The following is a 16901-nucleotide window of genomic DNA, read 5'->3' on the forward strand; positions in this document are numbered from 1 at the left end:
ATTACATTTAATGGAGCTCAATTAATTCCATATTAAATGCAGTGAGTTACATTTTTTTTAAATTAATCTAAGGCTTTTGATACCTTTGATCATCTTATCAGAAGTGCTTCTGTATTAATGTGGGTAAACATTTTGTGGCTTGATTTGCTAACTAGGCGGGACGGTGGAGCAGCTGGTAAAGAGTTGACCTCACAGTTCTGAGGTCCTGGGTTCAATCCCGGACCTGCCTGTGTGGAGTTTGCAAGTCCTCCCCATGCCTGTGTGGGTTTTCTCCAGGCACTCCGGTTTCCTCCCACATCCCAAAAACATGCAACATTAATTGGACACTCTAAATTGCCACTAGGTGTGATTATGATTGCGGCTGTTTGTCTCGATATGCCCTGCGATTGGCTGGCAACCGGTTCAGGGTCTACCCTGCCTCCTGCCCGTTGACAGCTGGGATAGACTCTGGCACTCCCCGCGACCCTTGTGAGGATAAGTGGCAAAGAAAATGGATGGATGGATTTGTAAACTACGTGTCTGAAAGATAGCAACGCGTTCAGTTCGATAGGCTCAATATATTTAATGGAGTTCCTCAGGCCTCCATCTTGGGCCCACTGCTATTGTCTCTGTATTTATTTAAATATAACTAATTTTGGTTAGCCCAATTTGAATTTATTTGATGACAATACCCAAGTTTATCGCGCTCGTCCCTCCAACTCAGATTTTTTTGCTATTTTCAACGGCGTCTTTGACATTTTCTAGAATCCACTTTCTTTATAATGATGTTGTGCTACAGGAATAGAAGTACTTGGATGTGGTTACATCGCTGAGACATTTAAGAATTGGTTAAACGAATCTGAAAATCGTTATCAAACACGCTCGGGTCATCCACATGTGCCGTCCAAATGTTAGCTGATAGCTACCAGATTGGAAAATGAAAGCACGTTTACTCATCCGATGATGTTCACAGGAGAAATGTGGCCTGGCGTCAACAAGCACCTCCAGCGCCACGTGCTACGCAGAGCGACAAGCTTCGCTATTGACTCACTGGCTGTGAAGCACGACCGCACTTTCAATCACAAGTGGCAGAAGACGAAAGAGCTCCGAGAGTTTCTCCACGCGAGGATTCACGGAGGGAGTGGTCCAAGTCTGACCACATTTAGGCACATGTTTGGTCGCTAAAGACCCTGCAAAGTGACTTCTGAGATGTGTTTCTAAATATACGTGTTTGAAGACAATTGCTGGAAGCATGTAAAGACTGGGAACTATGTAGATCTCAACTATGTCCAGTACCACTCCGATGAGTTTTCCTGATCTTTTGGGTCGTGGCGACAATGGACAAGTAAAAAAAATGACACATTTGATTCGTCTCTCCCTCACCACAAAAGAACTGGAGTGCCTTTGTTTGAATCAGTGGTTTTCCAGCGCAATTGCAATGTGCAGTAAGCTCAAGTCCCCACTTTAGAGCGCCTCGTTGTTGGGTGTGAGTATGTGCATGTCATGAAGAGAAAGGGTAAACAGCGAGATGGGGGGAACATTTTTTGTACCAAATAGTCAGACTTGACAGCAAGCAGTGGAATTCAATGGGTTGTTTTCATTGACGTCACATTTTTTGCTGAATTACCCAAACACCATTGCGCGCCGACATTTAACCTCTCCACCTAAAGGGTACTCGGTGTGGAAGTCTACGGAATGCTGAGTTTTTGTGTTTCACGGTCGTCTTGGTACTCAAGTACACAAGATAGGACTTGTTAACCATGAAACCTTCTCGTGACTTTTTTTTTGACAACCCTCACCAATTCGCTGAAGCTTTTTCCAGAGTTACTCGTCAGCGCGCTCTTCAAAGCCTCGAGATCCGGTACACAAGTCCAACTTCGAAAGCGGGGACATCGTCTAACGCTTCCGACGAAAGACTTTGGACGTTCCGCGGCGCTGTGCTTCACGGAGACTCGGCTTTGTGGACGATTGCCCGAGGCTGCTATCCTGCTGCCCGGTCTCAACCTCCAACGTTAGTCACTTGAAAGATCGGAGAATTTTGTTAAATACTGGATTTGTTTATTCTTTTGTCTTTCTGCCATTGTCGTTAAATTTTCAACACATAATAAACGTTTCGATTTGGTTGTGGTGAACTAATATACAGGTTTTACTTTTGGAAAAAAAATTGAATGAATGGAGTAAATAATATTCCACCGGCTTTCGTTTTCCGTGTTAGCATACAGGTAAGTGCTCCTCCTTCGTGATTTCTGTCACGTAGCGTAAAAGATCCAGGGCACAATACTGCGCCTTTGTGACGCAATCCTGAATCCCATGATGTGCGTATGCCAGGTAGCCTAGTAGTCAGTCTGGGCTTGATGTGCTGTCACTCGCGTTCAATAAATAATAACAATGCCGTCCACCTTGCCTATGCATGAGGAGCTCAGGGATCGAAAATGGCCGCCGTTCGAGGCAGCCCAACGGGTGACGTCACGTGAAAACAACCCATAGCAGTCTAAAGTCAAGTGGGGTTTCAGTCCATTCAGCTGATGTGGGGGGGGGGGCTTCAAGGTAAACGTGTGTGAGTGTTATTTTTTTATTATTATTAATTTAAGCACATTCAGCATTTGATTGGAGTGCAAAAATAACCTGTGACTGCAGCAGCCCCAGTAAGACCAATCCTGTGACTGCTGCTGGCCTGCATACTTTCCTCAGGAGTGGAATGCTGCTCCGGGCAAGCTGCACTTTTCCCCCTGCTTGTCGGGACTCAAGTTCACTTTAAAAAAAAAAATACTAATTATAAAAAAAATCTTATTTATCTTCGAAACGAGACGCTTTCTTCAACCACATTTGCCCCCCCCCCCCCCCAACCAACTTTTGTTATTTATTTGATTTTTTTTTTGAAGAAGAAAAAGACTTCTATTTATGGCTTCCCCCTCCCGGCGCTGACGTCAGCACTAAGTTATTTTCATGAATGGAGGGGGCGGTCATGAGGACGCGGTGACGTCAGTGCTTGCGGAAGCGGGAGCGTGGAATGTTAGTAACATTGTTGTTGTTTTGGAGTGAAATTGACTTAGCAGGACGCTCCGCTCGCAGGCTGGCTGGCTCGCCTTCTGCCGGACTCAGCAAAGCGGCTTCGACGGCCTCGTTTGCGCCGGGGGGTTAGGTTCCCACCTAACCGGACATTATTACTTTTTTTTTTCTACCCCTGGGATATTTTTTTTTTCCACGCATTCCACGGTCCACGCGGATCCGCGCGCTTCCACAGAGGTGAGGCTGTTTTTTTTTTTTTTAAATCTAGTCAGAGATAAATTGAGATATGTTGCGAAAACGCAGCACCCAAAAACAAGTTTAAGTCGACACGTGTAAAACAAACTTGAATTAAAAAAAAAAAGGCACAGTCGGGAATTTGTGGTTTGTACGTTAATTTGTACGTTAAAATAAACAGAATTGAAGTCCCCGTGAAAGTTTGAGCGCTTCAGTAAAACCAATCTAAAAGTTTGACGTGAGCGTGCGTGCTTTAAGAGCGGTTAAAACAGGAAAAGTTGTGTACTTTAGTCAAACAAGTGCACCGCTAATGATTTAAATAACGAGACACCAATGTACTGTACTCTCATTACTAAGTGAAGTTCTAGCCAATGTCGCCACTATTATCCGTTATCATTCCAGTCAACAAAACCAAGTAAACAAAACTTAATGTTAAAATGAAAAAAAAAGAAAAAAAAAACGGGTATCCCGGAGCAAAAAAAAAAAAAAAAAAAATCCCATGCGACGCTTGACATTGGAATACAACACGTGGTGTGCATTTTCAACATGTGGGACAAAGGGCACCATAAGTAAGTCAGACCACCGAGGCAGGCGGTGCTGGTGGGGGGTGCACACATCTCCATAATCCATACATCACTCACCAACAGGAAAAAAACAAAACACGTTTTATCCTATCCTGTCTCGTCTTATGGACCATGTTGAGCTGCAAAACCATACAAATCCATTCCGTAAGAAATTCTGCACTTCTTAATTACAATTTTTTTTAAAATATTGAATATGTAAACTCTGGTGAATTTACGACACAACTCTACTTATGCGTATGGTCAAAGTTTCAGTCACTTCTTCTTGCACTTTAAATGTCACAGACTTGCACTTTCGGTCCAGTTCCGGGTGGGTGCACAGAATGTGGGAGTGGGCACTCTCGTCTGTCATGAGGTGAACATGTGGCTCCGTTCAACCCACCCCACCCCATCACACTCATATTATTATTATTTTTTTTTTCTATCAGATCCCAGGCTGAGTCACTTCTTTTCCACTGGCGTGTTTGGGGCGCACACGGGGAGGGGGAGAGGGTGGGGGAGGGGGGGGGTTAGGATAGCCAGACGAGGCAGATGCATTTAAATTGTCACCAGTCATTTTACTACTTTGCGCGGATGAAACGCGGCAGCTGAACGCGGAGAAGCTCCTGTGGCGGAGTGTTGTGAAAGTGACATAGCTGCGGTGAGCAATGTGATGACTCACAGGGATGTTTGCTCTGATGTGCCCCCCCCCCCTCCACCCCCCTACACCCTTGCAAGAGGGAGGGAGGCGGATGGTTGGCTATGCAAGCCTGCGATTTTACGCCGCGAGTAAACATCAAATGCGCAGCTAATAATACATTGGGTTACACCTGCCCAAGCTAATGAGCTCCAAATCCCCCCCTCCGCCGCCCCCGTTGAAATGAATTGAAAATAAACATTTCCATGTTTGTTTTTGAAAATTGCAAAAATAGCACTTTCCAAGTCTTGCAGACGCAAACAAGGAACAATAGTACTTCTTCTCGAACAACTACTGGGACTCATTTTTAGTAGAAGAGAATCTTTCCCTGTTGCTATACCTCCATCTTTTGTTCAGTCATCCATTTTCTGAGCCGCTTATCCTCACAAGGATCGCGGGAATGCTGGAGCATTTCCATTCGATTTTCTTCTTCTTTTTCTTCCGGCTCGTCCCATTCGGGGTCGCCACAGCGTGTCATCTTTTTCCATCTAAGCCTATCTCGTGCATCTTCCTCTCTTACCCCGACTGTCCTCACGTCCTCCCTCACAGCATCCATCAAGCTTCTCTTTTGGTCTTCCTCTCGCTCTTTTGCCTGGCAGCTCCATCTCTCTCGCCTCCGAACATGTCCAAACAATCAAAGTCTGCACTCTCGAACCTTGTCTCCAAAACATCCAACTTTGGCTGTCTCGCCATTGCTCTGTATTGTTGACCCCAAGTATTTGAATTATTATTGTTAAGTATTAATTTTATTCCATTTTCTAAGTCGCTTATCCTTTCAAGAGTTATCCCAGCTAAGTTTGGGGAAAAAGGCCGACCACACCCTGGTCGAGTCAGTCGCAAGGCACATATCGACACCCTCGCTGAGCAGAAATCCATCCCACGCTGCCCCCACCAAAGTCAGGCTTATCCCTTAATTCTAAAACTGCAACTATCAATGCTAACCATTAGCTTACTAATGTCGATTCGCATTGTTTGTCAGCATTAAACCTAGCAAACTAAACAACTATGTTGTTTGTTTTGAAGACACAAATTGGAGTTTTCTTATGTTTCATTTATGTTTTGAGAGTAAACCTGACCTAGGAGTGCCTCAGGGCTCTTTTTTAATGTATGGTTCATTGTTCTTCAAAGTGTTGCTTACGTGAGCTGAAATGAGTTTACTGCCACCGTATCACGTTTGTACATATACTTCAGACAACCATTCACACTTATGGACAATTTCATCTTTACAAAAAAAAAAAAAAAAATGTACGTGTTTTGGGAAAGGGGGAAGAAGCTGGGAGAGAAAAAACATAAAAGCATGAAATGAACATGCAAACTCTTCACAAATGCGTCAAGATTTGAACCCAAACCTCAAAAGTGCGACACAGATGTGCTAACCGCTACGACACTGCGCGACCTCCGTATGCTTTTTATAAAGGAATTGTTGACCTTGTTTTTGGCAACATGAGGCAGTTAAACACAATTAGAAACTGCTGTCACTCTGACACACAATTAGTGTCCGTCAGAATTGAGCATTATGATTTTTGTACAGGCAGACATTTTGGACGCCTGCGCAGGTGTCTTGAAATGACCTCACGGTTCCACGGCGCGACTTTGCATTCCGCTTTCACGCCGACTGGCCCGTCGTGCTCATAGGCGTGGCTCTGGCCAACTTCGTTTTAATTATTCTGTGGGACGTTATTGGGAATTCCTCTCTGGGTCGCTGATGCAAATTTTGCAACTTCCTGATTCCTTACGGAACGAGAATGCAAGCCGTCAGCATATTGTACATTCGGAATGCCTGAGCTTGTTTTTTCAGCTCATGGCAACAGCGGCAAGTAAGCGTAACCAATATGAGCTAATGTGTGCTCCCCCCCCCCCTTTTATTCACACATGGTTTTCCTTGTAGGCGCTTTTTCCCAGCCCTTGTTCTGCATTCTTGAAATTGTCTTCGGAATACAACGAGTTCTCCTCCCTTTCCGCACCAAAGCTCTCCCGGTGGTCATGCCAACCGTTGCTCGGGCTACTTTTCCTTCCTTTCTCGTGAAACAACGGGATTTTCCAGGAAACGTCAGATCGGGAGGGTGCGATTCCCTGCCTGCCGCTTGTGGCTTTTGCCAGTAAACAGCGTGACTCACCGCTTCGCTATGCACTGCGTTTCCTTCGCATCGGATCCCGGCGAATGTGCTGCGCTGGGGGAAAGAGTGGAATCTGCACATGTACGGGGGTCTGTCGGTTGGATGTGTTTCAACAGCCGCCTGGGGGAGAGAGAGAGAGAGAGAGAGAGAGAAAAAAAAATAGCGCCAAAAAGTTTATCTGCCAGAGGGCGGCTGCAAGTCTGCCCTCTGAACTAGCAAACACAAAGAAGGAAAACAAGGCGCCCAAACTCGACCGGTGATGTTTATTTTCGGAGCGGACTGGGCCCTGCAGTTACCTGCTGCAACCTTGAACTTGGCCAGATGCCTGCAAAGAAAAAAAACAAAAAACAAAAAAACAAACAAACAACCTCATCATCAAAACGAAGGGCAGCGAGAATAAGCCCTTTATAAGCCTTCATTTTCACATTCTTGTTTACTTCTGGCACGGTGGGCTCAGCTGGGAAAGCTTCGGCCTCACACTTCTGAGGACCTGGGTTTGATCCCGGCCTCGCCTGTGTGGAGTTTGCATGTTCTCCCCGTGCCTGCGTGGGTTTCCTCCGGGCACTTCGGTTTCCTCCCACATCCCAAAAAAATGCGACATTAATTGGACACTCTAGATTGCCCCTAGGTGTGATTGTGAGTCCGGCTGTTTGTCTCTATGTGTCCTGCGATTGGCGTACGACCAGTTCAGAGTGTACCCTGCATCCTGCCCATTGACAGCTGGGATAGGTTCCAGCACTCCCCTTGACCCTTGTGAGGATAAGCGGCAAAGAAAATGGATGGATGTTTACTTCTGATTTGACACTTTTTTATGTTGATATTTGTGGAGCTATTTACGTACATTTTGGGTCTCTGTCCATGTGGGTTAGGATTGGATAAACGCCGCCATGTCAAATGCGCGTCACTTGAAATGTACATCGCAAAACACAATGTGAACAGGTAATAAGCACGATATAACACTAGCTGCACGGGCACAATTGACTAGCAACGCAGACTAGCTAAGAGTTAGTCAATGAATATCCACCTGCTAACCTGCTACCACACCAGGCAACTCTCCACTCTCATTTACTCACTCCTAACCACACCATTCGGCCTCTTAAAAGCACACACACTCAAAATCGCAGCTATTAGAATGTGGAATGTGGGCTCGGCGACCTCGAGTGGACAACAATAATACTTGCAACTCACAAGCCCATTTTGCTCCAGCCATCCATTTTCTTTTGTCGCTTATCCTCACGAGGGTCACGGGGCGAGCTGGAGCCTAACCCAGCTGTCAATGGGGAGGAGGCGGGGTTCACCCTGAACTGGTCACCAGCCAATCACAGGGCACATAGAGAAAAAGAGCCACACACACAATCACACCTATGGGAAATTTAGAGTGTCTAATTAATGTTGCATGGTTTTGGGATGTGGGAGGAAAGCGGAAGTACCCGGAGAAAACCCACGCAGGCACGGGGAGAACATGCAAACTCCACACAGGGGATGGGGTCGGGATTGAACCTTGGTCCTCAGAACTGTGAACACGTTTTGTTGTATAACGCAATTTATATATTTTAAAAAAAACATCAGATTGCTCAAACAATTAATGGGATGACTCGTAGATTAATAGGTTATAAAAATGTTTTAGCTACAGCTTCCTTTCATTCTCAATCTTCACACTCGTAAATTTCCGTCAAGACTGAGTCGATCAATCGCCTAAATGGTCTGTCGTCGTTTTTCTTGTTTCATTAAGTGCAGCGTTGAGTGTCCTCTCAGGACCATTTCTGGAAAAACAAGAGGACGAATAATCCTGAGGTGGCCCAAAATACTCTTGAAAGAGTTCCTCCTTTTCATAGCGACGCGTCCACCAAAACAAGGCTCTGCTCTTCACATCAGTCGAGGGCCGGCTGGCCTGTTTATGTATTTCACGTAGTGACTCGCCTCGCCGGCTTTTGATCTCGCCGAGCTTTGTCGTGGACCCGCCGTTGCGTCATTGTCGCGGTGTTATTGCCGGGTTGGCGAAGAGGGGATTTCTGAGGTATTGCTGTTCAATGAGGTCGAAAAGGGAAAAACAAAATTCCAGAGGCGGGCACGCAACTCCATAACAGCCCCACAAGGCATAGATTACATTGAAACCGCAACAAGTAGCGTTCTTGTAGGATAAAACGTAGATATTTTTAGGCAGAAAAAGTCAGTAGGTGTGGTTTAAAAAAAAAATATTTTTTTACTCATCCTCACATGAGGTGCGGGTGACCTGGAGCCTATCTAAAAGGTAAATAAAACCTCTTTCCCCCCCCCACACCACCAAGTTATTGGCCTCTTGTGCTGCGCTTTCTGTTCTGTCTTGGCCACCTGGGGGCAGTGCAGGAGACACTGTACTGTTTAGTGAGAAGTCTCAATTATTAGTACGGCACAAATTTAGGTGTTCTTTGCAGAGGATCAGCAATATATGACAGTAGTGTTGCTTAAAAGATGATAGCAATGCAAGACAGATGCTATTTAGTATTAGCATTAAGAGAGCAGACTGGAAGGCTAAAATGTGTCAATTTTCCAAGACGCTTATTGTCCATTCATCCATTTTCTTTGATGCTTATCCTCACGAAGGTGGCGGGGAGTGCTGGAGCCTATCCCAGCTGTCAACAGCCAGGAGGCGGTGCACATCCTGAACTGGTTGCCAGCCAATCGCAGGGGACATAGACACAAACAGCCGCACTCGCAATCACACCTATGGGCAATTTAGTGTCCAATTAATGTTGCATGTTTTTGGGATGTGGGAGGAAACCGGAGTGCCCGGAGAAAACCCACACAGGCACGGAGAGAACATGCAAACTCCACACAGGCGGGTCTGGGTTCGAACCCGGATCCTCAGAACTGTGAGGCCAATGCTTTAACAGCTGATCCACCCTGTTATTGTCTGTTTTTTTTTTTTAAATACACAATGCGTAACTTGGAGTCTGACATTTTGAAGGAAAACTTCAAGGGGAGATTCAAAGCCTCTTTTTTGTTGTTTTTCAGTACTAGGTGGCACAGTGGAGCAGCTGTAAAGTGTTGGCCTCACAGTGCTGAGGTCCTGGGTTCGATCCCGGCCCTGTGTGTGTGTATGTGTGTGTGTGTGTGTGGAGTTTGCATGTTCTCCCTGTGCCTGCGTGGATTTCCTCCGGGCACTTCAGTTTCCTCCCACATCCCAAAAACATGCAACATGAATTAGACACTAAATTGCCCGTAGGTGTGATCGCGAGTGCGGCTGTTTGTGTCTATGTGCCCTGCGATTGGCTGGCAACCACTTCAGGGTGTCCCCTGCCTTCTGCCCATTGACAGCTGGGATAGGCTCCAGCACTCCCTGTGACCCACGTGAGGATAAGCGACTAAGAAAATAGATGGATGTTCAGTACTAGTCAAAGTGCTTCTATTGCGAATTAAGTAGAGTCAACGGTCACTGTGCAGCACTTGTATCTCAAATTCGGGCTTTCAAGTCAAAGTGAAACTGGTATCTGGAAAAACAGCAGTAACTTACTGTACGTCGGGTCACTCGTATGCGAAGGCAGCACGGTACATGTGAAACGTGCGGGTTGCAGAACTCCCGGCATGTGCACACAGGCTACATTTGATTTGTTTGGGCACGTGCATGACACCAGACGCATCGGAATCCCAGACATTTTGTACACTTTGCAACTGTTGTTTTACAAGTGGGGAAAGAGTCTCAGCTCCGCCTGGCCCAACCTCGTCCGCTTGCAGAGGAGCGCATGGCGGGACGTACCGGGTCCGCTCCGGTCAACATTTGCACGAGAGGCTCCAGCACATGTGTGTTTACTCAGGAATGTGGTTTTTGTTCTCAAAGCGAGCCATCTGTGGCTTTTTTTTTTTTTTTCCTCCTCCTTCTTCTTCTTTGAGGTATTTTCCCAGAGTGGCTTTTCAGAATGGCCTCGCACGAGTTGTTTTCTTGATTGCGTCTGTTGAAGGGGGGAAAAAAAACAAAACAAAAACATCTGTCGCGTTTGTACACGAGCGCCTGGGTTCTATCATCCGAGCTCTCGTGGAGGAAACGTTGGCATCTTGATGAGGAGGACCTTAGAAAAACAAGCACATGCCTGAAGAATTTCAAGGAAACAAGCCGGCCTCTTGGTTCATGCCAGAGGCCCCCTTGTATGAAGTAACCCCCCCTCCCCCCCCCCCGCCCACTGCCACCATGCACTTTTCCATAATCTTTGCAAGGAATACACCCAAGGACCTCGTACTGACGCAACCTTCCGAGACATTTTCTAGCTACTTGCATAAGAAGAATTCCACATATTAATAAATTGACTTTGGTTACGCAGCTGGGATGTGGGGTGGGGTGAGCAGATGTCACTGAAATCCCGAAACAGGACTTAGCGGTTCGCTTTAATCATGCGTTTCTGCAGGCCTGGACACTTTGATGTTCATCTACTTCCTGTCAAGCGGGCTGTCATGATTCAGCTTTGGACGGCATCTTCGAAATAGCTTTCAAAAAACACAAACACCCTCCCTTAAATTGTACACTCGCAGTACGTGAAAGAATCGCCAAATTACATGCTCAAACTTTATATAATGTTAGAGTGGCTGTACACAAAACAAATTTAAAATAATAATAAAACGTATACAGTTGAACCCCCACGAGGTTTGCCCTAATAATATGAAATGTGTTTTGAGGAATAAAGCCTCTGCCTCAGATTGATTCCCACTTACCCCGACTATGCTACTGTATTCAAGTGTTGGTCAGGATGACTTTGAGAGCCAAGTATTTATTTATTTTTTTTTTTTCAGAGTTACTTTGCGTAAAAAGCTCGAGAATCGTCGTCCTTAAGAATCAGCGCCAAGCAAGTGAACAGTCCCCCTCTTGCCCAGATATCACTTATCGCTTACTTAAAACTGTTGACTTGGCAGAAATTGGTCTGAGCGCGGCGGGCTAAATTTACCCAGCCGAGATAAATAAGGGCATGCGGCGGCTCAGGAAAGCCCGATGTAAGAGGATCCGAGCAGCGGGACGCTGATAAACGACATTGTCTGCTGGTAAAAATACACCCGTGACTACGGGGGAAACTATTGCGCCGTGACACGGGGAATTTTCCACACGCCGCCCCGGTAAAGGTCAGCGTGACTGTAAATGTTACGCTGACGTGACAGCAATTCGGACAGCGTCGTTTGGAAGTGGGTGCTGCAGAAGGGGACCCCCCCCCCACCTCGTCCTCACCCGCTTGTTGGGGGGGGGGGGAACTTTTGTTTGTACGCTACGTGAGCTCTGCTGCTGCTGCGGTTATGAATGAGCCTTGTTTACCGATCTCGCTGACCATGTGACTCACACTCCCACGCCCATGCCCAGGGGCGTTGCCATGACAGCCACTAAGCATGGAACACGGCACTTGAAGTCCAGAAATGGAGCCTTGACTTGGGGGGGGGGGGGGGCTGCAGAGGCTTTTTTTGGCCGTGACCAGGCTGCTCTGCGACGAGATGGGCTTTTCCTAAAAAGAGATGAGCTCCCATGAGCGCGAGGGATGCAGGCTTGATCTAGTGAACTCCATCGCCATGGAGACGATCGGCTCAAATGAGGTCCTGCTGTCCTCTGCTGGTCCACGTAGCAAATGGCAAGATGCTCTCAGTCCTGCGTTTTGGAATAAACTACAGTTTTATTTAGGGATTGTGGGCTTTGTTTAAATTCAATTTCAGCGTGCTTCAAATTTTGCCGTTCTAAAAAGTAGTGAAACAAACAGTAGGCGGAGGCTGCAGTGTCCCAAGAAATACATTACAAATAATCTAATTTCATGGAACTCATAATTTAGGCTGTAAATGTGTACATGTGAAGAAAATAAGTATTTGAACACCCTGCTATAGTGCCAGTTCTCCCACTTAGAAATCATGGAGGGGTCTGAAATTTTCATCATAGGTGCATGTCCATTGTGAGAGAGAGAATCTAAAAAAAAAAAAAAAATCCAGAAATCACAATGTAGGATTTTTTTTAATGATTTACTTGTGTGATACAGCTGCAAATAAGCATTTGAACACCTGAGAAAACCAATGTTAATATTTGGTACAGTAGGCTTTGCTTGCTATTACAGAGGTCAAACGTTTCCTGTAGTTGTTCACCGGGTTTGCACACACTGCAGGAGGGATTTTGGCCCACTCCACCACACAGATCTTCTCTAGATCAGACAGGTTTCTGGGCTGTCACTGAGAAACACGGAGTTTCAGCTCCCTCCAAAGATTCTCTATTGGGTTTTGGTCTGGAGACTGGCTAGGCCACGCCAGAACCTTGATATGCTTCTTACGGAGCCACTCCTTGGTTTTCCTGCCTGTGTGCTTCGGGTCACGTTGAAAAACCCAGCCACGACCCATCTTCAATGCTTTGACAGAGGGAAAGAGGTTGTTCCCCAAATCTCAAAATACATGGCCACGGTCATCCTCTCCTTAATACAGTGCAGTCGTCCTGTCCCATGTGCAGAAAAACACCCCCATAGCATGTTGCTACCACCCCCATGCTTCACAGTAGGGATGGTGTTCTTGGGCTGGAACTCATCATTGGTCTTCCTGCAAACATGGTCAGTGGAATTATGACCAAAAAGTTGCATTTTGCATTTTCCAGTAGTGTGGAGTTGTACAATTTTGTCTCTGGCATCTTTGGACAGCTCTTTGGTTTTGGGCCATGTTACAAGTTTGAGTCTTACTGATTGTATGGGGTGAACAGGTGTCATTATGCACATAATGACCTTACACAGGTCTATCTGATTCATGATAATACAGGGAGTGGAGGTGGACTTTTAAAGGTGGACTATCAGGTCTTTGAGGGTCAGATTTCTAGCTGATAGACAGGTGTTCAAATACTTATTTGCAGCTGTATCACACACACACAAAAAAAAAACATACATTGTGATTTCTGGATTTTTCTTTTTAAATTTTCTCTCTCACAGTGGGCATGCACCAATGATTAAAATTTCAGACCCCGACTGCATAAAAAAAAATAATAATAAATAAATAAAAAAATATATATATAAAAGATGATGCTAAAAGTATCCTTTCTGTTCATTTCTGCTGCCTAAGTGCGTCTCCTGTGCGAGGGTGGCCGGTTGTCCGCATGCAGGGAATGACGACTCCTTTCAAGACGAGCAAAGCTTTAAAGGTAAGTCCCCGGGATGAGACGTCACCTCGGACCGGACGCTCCCCGACGGGTCCTCACGCCGCCTTTTCCCGGCCGCAGGTCAAGAAGGAAGCGGGCGAGAATGCCCCGGCCCTCAGCGACGACGAGCTGGTGGCCATGTCCGTGCGGGAGCTCAACCAGCACCTGCGCGGGCTGACCAAGGAGGACGTGGTGCGGCTGAAGCAGCGGCGGCGCACGCTCAAGAACAGGGGCTACGCCGCCAGCTGCCGCATCAAACGCGTCACCCAGAAGGAGGAGCTGGAGCGCCAGAAGATGGAGCTGCAGCGCGAGGTGGACAAGCTGGCCCGCGAGAACGCCAGCATGCGGCTGGAGCTGGAGGCCCTGCGCGCCAAGTACGAGGCGCTGCAGTGCTTCGCCAGGACTGTGACCCGCGCCGGGCCCCTGTCGTCGGGCAAAGTGGCCACCACCAGCGTCATCACCATCGTCAAGTCCGCAAACCACAACAGCTCCGGGGCGACCCCCTTCTCTGCGGCGTCCTAGTGGCCGCTGGACTGGGCTCTCCTCGTCCTCGCTCATCCTGTACTGAGAGGAAGCTCAATCGTAAGACTGAAGGATGCCCGACGGGATGACAAGCGCCACCGTATCTTGTGCCCCTTTCGCGATTCTTCTGTCCTTTATCTTCGCGTCCACAGACCTGACATCCGCGTTGGCTTCGGGGCCTTTTCCCCAATCCGTTCAGTTTACACTTTGGCACAACATTCCCAACCTTTTACGAGGGCTTTTACATTCTACAGGGTTTCCCAAAAGACAATACACTTCCTTTTTTCCTATTCAGTTTCAAGGTATGCCAACTGGCATCGGATCAGTGTCTCCAACTGTAGTCTTGCGACAGTTCAAAAAGATTAATGGCTGTCAAACTAATCCAATCCATGGCAAGTTTCCTTCAGACCTCAAGATCTGTTTGACAAATCATGCAGCGGAAGGAATACTACTGCCACCCAAGATGGAACCAACAAACTCTTGTGTGTGTGTAGGGGGGGGGGGGGGGGGCTGCAATGCAACTCAACAAAAGCTCGATTCAGCGGATGCGTCTGAGCCGCAAAGCTTTATCCATACTAATTTTATCTTGTTCATAGGCTTCCGCGTGCTTACAAAAACTGCAAAGCCTAAGCTGTCAAATCCTGATGGCCTCAATTCTGTCTGAATGACACCTGAAAAAAAACAAGGGGGGTGGGGGGGGGGTCGAAGAAGCAAGTGTTTAGTGACTTTTGGGACACCCTGTATTTGCACTGTGTAAACCACCCGCCCTTTGGCCCCTGACAACGTCCCGACAGCACCGGCGGGGTAAAGGTCCTCTTCTTGGATGGCGGCAGAGATTTAGACGGGGCTTCAGGAAGCAGCACCAGTTCCTATTCTCATTTTAAACGGGTGTAATGCCACACCAGATCATTTCCAAGCACACAAAGTGTTGCCCAACCGAATGGCTGAGAGGTTATTTCCAAAGAAATACCAGATATCTGTTCGTGGTGTCAGGGGATTTACTTTTACTCGCAGTCCAGCAAGCTCCGTAGATTGCATTGATTTGTCTTTTATTTCACACCCCGCACCATCTTCCCCACTCAGCACTCATGAGCTGTACTTTTTAGCTGCAAATACAGAAGGACGACTCGAATCAAACGGATCTGTCACCCAGTCAGGAAACTAACGGCGCGCCACGAAAAGTGCGGTGCCAAAATTTTGCTGCGAGAGCCTGATACAAGCTAACCGCGATTATATGCTACACATCGGCACTTATTGTGTGAATGCTCAGAGACAAGCACTGAAAAAAAGAACTTTTGCTCTCATAAATGTTACATTTCTATTATAAAAACTTTTTTGTACAATTAAAGCATTTTTTTTAATTAGGACTTCAGTCTTTCATAACTGGCCCCCCCCCGTAAAATGGTACCCTCTCTCATAAAGTTATGAACTGATCGTAATATTCTTTTACGTGAAATTACTTGAGTCACTTAACATTACACCTTTATTGCCATATAACTTTATCACAACTTGGTTGTAAAATCCCACCCCCCCACCCCCCCAAGAATGATAATTACAATTATTAATGGCTTAAATTCTGAAAAAGTAAACAAAGTTTTCAAAAAAAATGAAATCATTCAAAAAGGAGTTGGAATAAGTAAAACATATTTACTCCTAACCATAAGCCTTATTTGTTTTTGTAAAATTCTATTTTTTGTAAAATTATATATTTTTTCACAAGATTTGTAATTTTTCCATAATCATACAACTTAATTTTTTTTTACTATCCCGACTTTTTCTATAAATTACACATTTTCTTGTAAAACTGAATAGTTTTTTTTTCCTCCCTCTGGGGGGTAAAATTTGCAATTTTCTCGTGAAAAATGTGTTATTTACACAAAAATCTCATCAAAATTATTACCATAAGACCACAATATTAAAACCTGTGTCTCATTTGAAGTTTGTGAAATTATATCTCATATCCTCATACGGGGCGGGACACTGGATCAGTTGGTAAAAGCGTTGGCCTCACAGTTCTGAGGACCCGGGTTCGATCCCGGCCCCGCCTGTGTGGAGTTTGCATGTTCTCCCAGTGCCTGCGTGGGTTTTCTCGGGGCACTCCGGTTTCCTCCCACATCCCCAAAAACATGCAACATTAATTGGACACTGCAAATTGCCCCTAGGTGTGATTGTGAGTGTAGTTGTTTGTCTCGATGTGCCGTGCTATTGCCTGGCGACCAGTTCAGGGTGTACCCCGCCTCCTGCCCGATGACAGCTGGGATAGGCTCCAGCACTCCCCGCGACGCTCGTGAGGATGAGCGGCAAAGAAAATGGATGGATCCACACATTTAAGATTTGACAAATGTAGGATTTATGCCACCCCGCCATGATTATTGTTGAATAACACGTGCTTAGCACTTATTTTTGTGTCAGTCTTGGCACTTATCGGAGAAGCTGCCACACCGATGAGAAACGATGTCATGTGATCCTACCAAAGCACTTAAGAATCTTCCCAATCTGACGACCGATGTCTTCCCCTTCAGTTTGATGCCCACGCCCGATTATTTTTTGCATTATAGTATATGGGGATTGGCGAATAATTGTTGTAGCCCTGTTTTTTTTTTTTTTTTTTTTTTTAAATGGCATCTCTCAGCATTCACACACAATTTTGAGTAGACTGCAATTTCTAGCTAGGTTAT

At 46.1% G+C, this 16901-nt stretch overlaps 1 protein-coding gene across 3 annotated transcripts; it reads left to right on the plus strand.

Annotated features, from left to right (window-relative positions):
• Window positions 1-2965: 2965 nt before the first annotated feature.
• On the plus strand, window positions 2966-15590 carry mafk (v-maf avian musculoaponeurotic fibrosarcoma oncogene homolog K). 3 transcript variants are annotated; one of them, XM_061845010.1, is made up of 3 exons: window positions 2966-3225; window positions 13626-13704; window positions 13783-15590. In XM_061845010.1, the coding sequence occupies exons 2-3, from the start codon at window positions 13660-13662 to the stop codon at window positions 14221-14223; spliced, it is 486 nt and encodes a 161-aa protein (XP_061700994.1). In that variant the 5' UTR covers window positions 2966-3225; window positions 13626-13659; the 3' UTR covers window positions 14224-15590. The 3 variants fall into 3 exon arrangements, with proteins under 3 accessions (XP_061700994.1, XP_061700995.1, XP_061700996.1); XM_061845011.1 differs by lacking the exon at window positions 2966-3225 and adding an exon at window positions 3852-3950; XM_061845012.1 differs by lacking the exon at window positions 2966-3225 and adding an exon at window positions 8841-8847.
• Window positions 15591-16901: the final 1311 nt, after the last annotated feature.

The sequence above is a fragment of the Syngnathoides biaculeatus genome, chromosome 16 (assembly GCF_019802595.1).
Source record: "Syngnathoides biaculeatus isolate LvHL_M chromosome 16, ASM1980259v1, whole genome shotgun sequence".
In the NCBI taxonomy this organism is placed as follows: domain Eukaryota; kingdom Metazoa; phylum Chordata; class Actinopteri; order Syngnathiformes; family Syngnathidae; genus Syngnathoides; species Syngnathoides biaculeatus.

Coding starts and splice junctions, on each gene's coding strand:
- mafk (XM_061845010.1), top strand. CDS start 13,660: ATGCAGGGAATGACGACTCCTTTCAAGACGAGCAAAGCTTTAAAG. Junction 13,705..13,782: donor AGACGAGCAAAGCTTTAAAG/GTAAGTCCCCGG, acceptor TCCCGGCCGCAG/GTCAAGAAGGAAGCGGGCGA.